Raw genomic sequence first — 9,911 nt, 5'->3', positions numbered from 1 at the left:
TATCCGGATATATGTGTATGTTCAATCTACATACATGGAAATTGATTGCAATATTCAAAATAATTGACGCGATCAAAAATACTCAAATGCAATTGATTCAACGGTTTTTATCAAGTATTTTCCACTTATTGATTTTTCCATTCATAAACTATAACTTGGTTCGATATTAGTTAAATTGAATATATAACTATACATAGTTATTTTGCTAACTAATTTGATATAGTTCATTCGATTCCTTGGAATAGCGTAAGCTCGATGGAGAAATTTTCAAATTAGTCGTCGGTTTTGTTTCGAATTTTCTTCGAAAATAATACAGGATATAAGGATTTAATTTTTAAAAGGAACACTGTTTTTTTTTTAGGATTGTTATAATTTACAATATATTTTTTCATTTAATTTTCTTCGATACGCATGTCATTTTTCAAAAATATTTACATGTTTGTATATAAAAGCAAGATAAACTTTATCGACACGATACGCTTGTTGTTACGCTAATGGCATTTTCTTAATGACGAGCTTAAAATATACTATGCGCTTCTTAAGTTGGCGCCCGCTTGCTTTACTCGAATGAGGTATAATGTTTTATAAGTTACTTACATCAAGAGTAGGATTACGACGAAAGTAGGAATTACTATTGGAATTACAATATGCATGTATCACGCAAGCCATGGAAAAATAAATGTACGTACATCTTTGGCTAAGCGATTTATATACTTTTCTTTTTTTTATCTACTTATTATTAATTTATTTATTATCTTAATTATCGCGGTCACATGCTAAAATCTAATATACAATATGAAGTAAAATATTTAACATATCGACAACGTTTACTGTTAAGCTTTACTCGTTTGTCACGAAATACTGTACACTATTATTTTTTTTCAGCGAATAATACTATCTATGCTAATGTTTATACTTCGCGAATTAATCGGAAAAATTGTGAAAGTTACAATTATAGATTTCATTTTCTTAATTAAAATACTGGTGGTACGATTATGCTTTCGCAAGCAAGTCACGTCGCTCGTTTAAAATTTTCGCCGTTAGACTTGTAAGTCGACTTCCACTTGTTGCAAAATATCAGGGTCTATAAAAAAAATATAAAATTAAAACGTTTCATTTATCTTAAAAAAAAAACATTGTCTATCCATTCAATGTTGTTTTAAATTTTATTTCGATTATTACATATATATGTATGTCCTTTGTTATCTTACACGATTCATATTTATATTGTCGAAGGTTATCTTTGAATATCATTTCGTGGTTATCCAATGTCACGATAAAGTTATCACCGTCAGTATATTACAAACACTCGACGAGTTCAGACGTATTTGTCGTGTTTATATCGGTTTTACGTGTTTACGCATATCAAATATTAATGAATAATAATCTATAATTTACCATTTCGATTTTCTTCGACATACAAGCTTCTTCTTTGTGAGTGTCTGCCGTCGGTCGTATATCTAATTCTCGGTTCGATTCTTTGTGCGGGTATATAAGTTGGTGTAGTAAAATCATCAGGACTCGAAACAACGGGCCTGTTGGATCTCCTTTTGCAAATTGCCAAACCAATCACTATACCGATGCCTACCAAAATCAATGCCGCTGCACCTATATATAGAAATAAGAAACAATTATATTAAATTGTATTTGAATATAGATAGATAAATTCTTAAGTTAAACTTTAAAAATATTTCCAAGTTATATTCGTATTTCTATCAAATACGTACAAGACGAATATTGATACAACCGGATCGTTGGCTATCGAGGATTAAGTTTACGTTTATACCTATCAAAGCCATTACGATGATCATGCTTTGCGAATCGACTTGAGGAATGGCTTTCTTCAAATCTTCGAGAAAAATCCCAGTACTTTCGAGCTTCCCACCGATAGGTTCAGCAACTTGTACATGTTTAAGAAGAGTGGGCTCGCTTCTTCCACGTCCATTGACGGCATATACGTAAATAGTATAATCATAGCCTGGCTTGAGATCGTGAAGTCGAAAAGTAGGACTTGGATTTCTTTCTTGATATATAGGCGGTGCTTCGCTCACTGCACCTTGATCGCTTTGGGGCGTTTGAAGGGTTTGTGGAATGACCTGTACGATGCCAGAACTACCAAAGGGACCACGAACCTCCAGCAGGAAGTGCTGCGGTGAACCACCATCCGAACCAGGAATACAATTTACTTCTAAGGAACTACTTTCGTTGCGTAACGAACAATCTATTGGTGCCTGTGGTATTTCTGAAAGAAAAGAAAAAAAAAGAATATTTTGAAATGAGTTTTCCAAGGAGAAAAATATTTTCTTAGATTAAATGTAATTTTTTATATTTATCTATCCATTACCATCAATTATTGATTTAAACAGAAAAGTGCATATCAATTATCGAGTAATATTCACCAAAATTCCTTTATAAAAAATAAAATACCGAATCCATTTGAGATGGTATTATAAAAGTTCCTATGATTTTATCCTCGGTGAATCATCAATGTAACGAGAAGAAGACTCACACTTTTATGGTGACGACATCAAAACTATTACTACGATATATATAGGTATGTATGTTACATATTACGTACATCTTTTGATCGATTCTGTTAATGGATAATAGTACTTACTTGCCGGTACTACGTTGAACAAACATGGTAACCTTTGCCTTCCTATGCTGTTACTAGCCCAACAAGCGAGAGTACCGTAATCAGTATCCGCACTAGGAGTATAATCCAGTAAACTAACGAGGCCATTATCCCGAACTCTTGAATTTGGTAACGGTAGGACGTCGCCTCGCGTTCCATTGAAGCTCCAGGAAAATCGAATCAACTCGTCTGGAACTGCTTCGATTTCGCATCTCAAGGTTACTGTTTCGTGTCGAACAGCCGCTATTTCTCGCCTCTCATAACCCTCTCTACATCTTGGAGCATCTGCATGTCATTGAATAATACAATTTTCATTTCCTTTTTTTCAACGATCTTTACTTTCTTTTTATATATTTTATTTATTCTATAACTATACTTACACTTCATGTGAATAAGAAGAGGCAAACTACGTCCTTGTCCAACAAAGTTTGTAGCTTCGCAAGAGTATTCACCAGAGTGGTCGAGAGTGAGAACACGAAGAGTGAGCGTATTGGAGGATATCAAAATACCGGCGCTCACGTCATGTTCTAATCGTATATCCTGAATTAAAGAATTCTTTATTATCTTTTATTTCTAGTTTATATATATATACTTTTTTTTTTTAATTTTCTATTATCTCTAGCGATATGTTTCCAAGGAAGCATACTTACGTCGTGATACCAAGTGACCTTTGTCGGCGGTGGATTGCTCTGAACGTCGCAGACCAATTTCAGATCATCCCCTTCTCTCAATGTATTTAGAATATATCCTGTTGCCAGGTGAGCCGTTAGGACCGGTGCATCTGTCAATTGATATTATTAAAGAAACTGAAATATCTAGCAAAACATAGAAAAGTATTAGAAAACTTACAAAGAACGCGAAGAGATTTTGTTTCTTCGAGAACGCCACCAGGAAATCTAGGATTTTCAGCTTTGCAAGCAAGTTCTTTGCCATCGTCATTTTTTCCGAGAGCAAGAACGATCTTACTAACGGTGGAATTACTTCTCTGTGTAATGGAAACAATAGGATCACCGATCACTTCGTCGCCTAATCTCCAAATAATTCTGGCAGCTGGAGAACTACCCCAAGTTTCGCATTTTGCAGCGATCGGACGACCGGCGTACATTTCTTCGTCGCTCAAAATGATTTTCACCACGGCCGGTTTAACTGAAATAACAATGAAGAAATTGATGAGTAAGATACGAATAAGATAGAATAACGTTTCATTTTATTATTAAAATGAATTTGAATAGGAACGATATTTCTTGATATTGACTTCAATATTACGAAAGTTATTATCGACTTCACTTTAATATTTTTATTTTTAATGTTTTTTTTTCTTTAGAGTCAGTAAAATGTGTAGAATAAAAAGTCGTTTCACCGCAAAACGAATGTAACGATCGAAAAGAAGTGTTCGTCTGGTCGCCATTCGAGGGGTGTATTTTTATATTCGACGACAATTCTCCGAAATGCAGCCGCCAAAGGAGTTAAGGAGAAGAGTGCGCGAAACCGCCGGAATTCGCTTTGCTTCCGCTGCGGTTCGCTTGACTCTCCTAAATTTAAACTTCTTTCTTCGCGGTCGCATAAAGTTTTTTCGCTGATATCATCATGAAAGAGCTTCGTTTCCTCTCGTCAGCGAGTTTGACTAAATTTTTCAGGATATTTGCTTACGTCGTTGCTAAGTTGCTTTTACTTTCAATTGGTAAGCTCGTCAACAACGATCTGATTATTCAGTTTTTTTTCTATTTTTCTCAATAAAATTGTAGGAGACTTAATGAAGCAAAACCGAGTTCTCTTTTACAAAGCAAAACGACGAGGAGAGTTCCGTTCCGAGTGCCCTTTAAAGCGTGCTTAAAATCAAAGGAATGACCTTGAGGGTCTCAGAACTCGGTCTTTCTAATTTTAAGTTAGGGAGGTTGCGTTAGAGGTTAGAAGCGGGGTTTACAATACGTTCAACTCCAACAGTGTCTTTTTTAATATATTCAAGTTATAAAATTTTGTATAAGTCGGTAAAGATCAATTACTTAATTAAATCAAATGAAATCTTTCAATTTTTTTTCCTCTTTCGCCTGAACGATTTGACATTAAGAAAAGGAATCAAAAGAAAAATATTATCGCGATTCTGAGTTTCATTAATATCGATAATATAGATATAATTTTAAATAATTACTTACGATAAATATCAAGAGGTACTTCTCGAATAATAGGTTTCGCCATTGGGGCAGACTGAGCTCTACATTCAAGTTTTGTGCCCCATAATGCCCGCGTAACTTTGCCAATGAAAAGATGATTTATTGTGAACTTGCTCAACGAGCCAATTGTGGGAGTGTCATCTACAGCATCAAGTAGCTCACCGTCCTTCCACCACGTTACCGAAGGTTTTGGTCTTCCTAAAATAAAAAAAATAAAAATAAAATATTCGATATCAATTTGAGATAGATGACTTGACGCGTTTGATACTTATACTTTTTTGAATAAAATCTAGGCGTGAAGTATAAAGATAATCTTACCTCCTGACACTTGGCAGGTCAAAAGAAGACCATAACCCTCGAGAAAAGGGCCGCCTATGCCTGTTACCTCGCGTCCCTGGGCGTCATATATCACTGGTTTCGTCGGTTTCTCTGAAAAAATATAAAAAGGAGCCGCTCTAACGAAATTTCTTGGAATCAGGGTTATAATTGTGAGACCGTTTAGCATAGAGTACATTTTAATTGCTTCCTATTAACTTAAGCAGACTGTTCCCCAGGCGATCATAGTTGATTTCACGGCCAGATGAAAATCTTCAATTAATTTTTATTTATTCGTCCTTTAAAAGTAGCTTACGGTTAAGTTATGGTCTACGTTTCAATTCAAACGTAATTCACAATTCCACGAATATGAGTTACTCTTCCTTTTTTTTTCTTTCTTTCTTTTTTTTTTTTTTTTTTCTTTGAAAACACATTAACAGTCTCAAATGTAATATGATATTTACCGACGAGGGTGAGGTTCGCTCTGAAATTCCTTGTTGGGGAATCGACGAAGTCAACTCTACATCTGAATAAACCCTGATCCTTATATTTGACTTTGGTGATCTTCAATTTTGATCGTTGACCGTCGCCCACTTGAAAGTAAGTACGTCTTCCAAGGTCATCGCCGTCGGCCCAATGAATTGCAGCACTTAAATTACCGCTCCTAGCGTCTAGGCTATGGAAAGTTAATTAATGAACGAGATATCAAGTATCTTTATTATATAGAATTAATGTTTTTAAGCTTTATCATAAACTTGTATGATATACTTGACATTTTATAATTAATATCATTTATCTTTGTCAATACGTAATTCTAATCTAATTTAATAATCTGAAGTAAAACTTTGAGATGAGTTTCTTCGTATTCAAGTTAAAAATTTTTCGAATTACAAGAAATTCGTGAAATTTTCTAGGAAATTATTTCATGGATATCATCCAAATTTAATAGAACGTTCCTGTGTAAACAGTATTTGCCATGAGCTCGGTGAATCTTGGTGACTAACTCGCAAACGGTATCTATTCGCGGACGAAAAAAGGATAGTTGGCAGGCTGGATGCTTGCAGATTTAGATTTGCCGCTTAGGACAACCGTGTTATGTAATCTAAGAGAAGGAAATCGTTATGGTGAGATGACGAGTTTCTCAAAAGAAAACAAAAGGGAAAAAGAAAAATAAATCGAAACAAACGAGATAAAACAAACATGGAAATAGTGCACGGAGTAATTCGTCATCATTCAAGCATCTCAATCAATTTCGAGCTCTATTATTTCACTCTATTATCAATCAATGATGATATAATAACTGTTCCAGTTTTCGTTAAATATTTATTTTCGTCATATATCTACACTTTATTGACCTTTTTTGCACAATAAAAAATATCGCTGAGATCATTGATTAATTATTTTATTATGAACTCAGTTTTTACAACTCGTTTTAATAGCGATGAAAGTGTTGGAAAAGCTAGACAAAAATGAATTGTAAATTTTGCATTTTTTGCAAAAAAACAGAAAAAAGAAAAATAATATTTACTCTTAACAATAATGACTATATTTGTCAATAAATAACATTCCATTACGTAATCTGTTCATGTTAATCAATTTCAATATACATTGTAATACGTGTGAAAATCTTTTCATATTTTCTGTGTTACTGGTCTTTGTTCTTTTTTTTTTTTTGTTTTATTACTATTTTTTTTTAATTTTAGGTAATAATTTCTCGCCCAGAAAATATCTTTATCAATAAAATATAAAAATTCACGCTATATATACAGTTAAATATCACAATAAAGTTGTGGTGGCAAATAAAAGTAAAGCAAACTAAAGTAAAGCAAACAAAAGTTTTTTTTTATTATGACATGAAATATAATTGTCCAGGGAAAAAACAGAGAACGACTTTTAGTCAGATTTGCTTATTTTTCATCGAGGAGACGTAGGTCCCGTAGGCAAGTATCGAATGAATAAACAAAGCCATAAAGACTGCTAAAGAGAAATCTGTTCTGTGTAACGCTTGACATGTCACCTGTTCGTTTCCCTTTTATAATCTTATTTTTTCTCTTTTTGCGTTTGTAATATTTTTTTGAGTGATAAATCAACTAAATGGTATTACTAACTAAAGAATATAAAAAGTAATATTACTTTTATCGTAGTAGTTTATGGCTTTTTTTTAAATAATTTTTTTCATACTAGAAAGAAATAAGTATAAATAATCTTATGTTAATGATAGACGAAGACTGCAGGCTAACATTTTCGAGCAAGTATATGTATATATGTAAATGTATGTACATATATTGACAGTCAATAATAGCGTACCAGTCGATTTTACGTCAATATGAGAAGTTTCCCCTTCCACCAATTTTATTCTATCCAATAATATGATTGCACATTGTAAATGTGTCTTCATGTATATTACAAATTTTACAATCAATAGAAAAGGTAATATCTTATGAAAAAGAAAAAAAATGAACATATGACGAGCTACGCGTGGTTTTTCAATTTACGCGTAATTATTATTTTTTAATCATATTCTTATACATTATTTATAATCCAATATTTTTATTTGAATAATGAATTGAGATCAATATTTTTCAATGCAGCTCGATCATTTATTCATCCATATGATTGTATAAACACATATAAAACTTTTCGACATACAATCATATTTTTTTTCTATATAAATTATGTAAATAATGTGAAATAAATGGAAAATGAAACTTCTATTAAGATAAAATTTACTGGTAATTAAGTGTCGGTCTATATACGTGCACAAAAATCAATTTAATATAATAATATATAAGCTATATGTAAACTTACATTATTATAATAATATAATATATAAGCTGTATGTAAACTTATTTTCGTAAAACGTTTCCGCGGAGAGTAAATTTCATAAGCTGTACCGTAAAACGCAAATTTTTTCTAACTGCATACGAGTATTTACCAATGCAGAAATGGTGGCACGTGCGCGAACGGGTTTTGAACAAATTTTTTGCTTTACAACCGAGCTTACTTCGTTTTACTAAACAAACTCGATAATCCTAACTCACATTTCCATAGACGTGTCAGATGAAAACTTTTTCGATATGTTGCTCTATTTTTACGATTGGCTCACGTTGGTGAGTTTCCACCGACCTACGCTTCCGATTGCCGAAATTCTTTCGAATTATTTATATATTACTGATCTGACTTAACCCGTTTCTTCAATGACCACTTGGCGATTTTTGTAATCCATAAAAATCTTCTTTTTTATTTAAATTTATTATTGATCATAAAATTAAATTTATCGATCTCTTAACAATTTTATATCAATTGTACGATTTATTACAGACCAAGATTTAATATAGATCAAAACATGATATTTACCTTTGAGTTTATTTATTTTTTTCAAAACAGAACTAGAATAAATATTTGATTGATCAATAGATGAATTAAAATTTTCAATAAAAAATATTAACGTGGTTTTGTTTGATATAAAATATTGAAGATTGTTATATTATTGATTTGTCAATCCATTAGTATATTATTGGTAAGAAAGAAAATAAAGACTAAACTCAGTGTTGTTTATTTAAATACAAAATATTACAAATTTCAACATTTCTTATTGGCCAAACTCAATACTCGGATTTATTATGTCGATTACAAATTCAAGTTGTTTTGAATATCACATTCGTTAATGATCTAAGAACTCTAGGTAAAAGATAATATAGAATGTTGAGATTTGAAAGCACAGGCTGTCTGTTTTAGGTTGTGAGATATTTCGAGATGCAGCATCAGAACAATGGTATCTCCCAATAACGCTCGCGGTCAGTACCCTAATGTACTGAAAGCTTTGAAAGAAATCTCTTTGAGTGAATCATTTTCTAACTTCTACGAAACCAGGAAGTCAATGGAAGAACGTAAAGCGATGCCAAAAAATGTCTTCTTCGACATAACTACATATTAATAATCATAAAAAAATATCTAAACATTTTAATAACTGATATTCTTGACGCGTAAATTATATAATATTAATTAATGCATTTTTCTAGACGTACGTTCAACTGTGTGTATATATGTATATATATGTTATGCATATGCAAATTTCCTTTTATACTACGAAATAAGCAATTATTATGTTTTATATCAAATTAAAATATGAAGCTATATTTTTAGAAAAATAAACAAATAAATGTCAGTTTATTATTCTAAAAACATTAAAATCTTGAATAACATATACCAGTAACTATGCAATAATCTTTCAAATAATAAACATCTAATAATTTATCATATATTGTAAGATTACCTGTAAAGAGGTATCCCGGCGCTATCTCTAAACCAGAGTACCATATTAACGGAATCTGTAGGAGTCGGAGGTGTTATGTCACATGGTAATTCGACGTCATCTCCCTCGTTGGCCCATATCAATTTGACAGGTACTGTTAAGCAAAGAAAATAATATTATGATATTATTTACAATGAGAAAATGAGATATATATTGTAGTAGAAGGTATCACTAGAGGCAAGAAGTCGCTTGTCAATGGCATACCAAAGTGTACATTAACACCAAATTCTCACGCACGTGTTCCCAACGACGTCAAGGATCATGGCGGTTTATCGTTTCTATTTCCTCCGCGTATCGTGCTTCATAACATCTTCGCGAATCTAAGTTTAAATCGCGCTCGTGCGATATGCGAGTCAGAGAATCGTGCATCGAACCCAGATTCGTCATTCCACTCTTGAAAGGAACCCTCTTACCTGAGAGATCTACTCGAATATAAATTGTCTTAATAAAGATTTTACGAATTTCCTTTGTAGTG

General features: G+C 32.4%; 1 protein-coding gene and 1 long non-coding RNA gene across 2 annotated transcripts in view; one reads left to right on the top strand and one right to left on the bottom strand.

Annotated features, from left to right (window-relative positions):
• Positions 1 to 483: 483 nt before the first annotated feature.
• The window catches only part of side (motor axon guidance molcule sidestep), a 17,340-nt gene continuing 7,912 nt past the window's right edge, over positions 484 to 9,911 (bottom strand). The window contains exons 2-12 of the mRNA XM_035864759.2: positions 9,398 to 9,530; positions 5,586 to 5,797; positions 5,125 to 5,235; positions 4,789 to 5,004; positions 3,485 to 3,781; positions 3,286 to 3,416; positions 3,016 to 3,175; positions 2,618 to 2,920; positions 1,787 to 2,242; positions 1,399 to 1,608; positions 484 to 1,084 (exon numbers count right to left, since the gene is read on the bottom strand). Coding sequence (XP_035720652.1) covers positions 1,041 to 1,084; positions 1,399 to 1,608; positions 1,787 to 2,242; positions 2,618 to 2,920; positions 3,016 to 3,175; positions 3,286 to 3,416; positions 3,485 to 3,781; positions 4,789 to 5,004; positions 5,125 to 5,235; positions 5,586 to 5,797; positions 9,398 to 9,530 — 2,273 coding nt within the window. The 3' untranslated portion in view covers positions 484 to 1,040. The remainder of the gene's footprint in view (positions 1,085 to 1,398; positions 1,609 to 1,786; positions 2,243 to 2,617; positions 2,921 to 3,015; positions 3,176 to 3,285; positions 3,417 to 3,484; positions 3,782 to 4,788; positions 5,005 to 5,124; positions 5,236 to 5,585; positions 5,798 to 9,397; positions 9,531 to 9,911) is intronic.
• Positions 2,146 to 9,911, top strand: part of LOC118440977 (uncharacterized) — a 12,691-nt gene continuing 4,925 nt past the window's right edge. The window contains exons 1-2 of the long non-coding RNA XR_014982283.1: positions 2,146 to 2,554; positions 2,675 to 2,853. This is a non-coding gene — a long non-coding RNA (uncharacterized LOC118440977). The remainder of the gene's footprint in view (positions 2,555 to 2,674; positions 2,854 to 9,911) is intronic.

Source organism: Vespa mandarinia, chromosome 6, assembly GCF_050613455.1.
Source record: "Vespa mandarinia isolate Hongniang chromosome 6, ASM5061345v1, whole genome shotgun sequence".
NCBI classification, from domain to species: Eukaryota; Metazoa; Arthropoda; class Insecta; order Hymenoptera; family Vespidae; genus Vespa; species Vespa mandarinia.
This window is presented reverse-complemented; position numbering and strand designations above follow the sequence as displayed.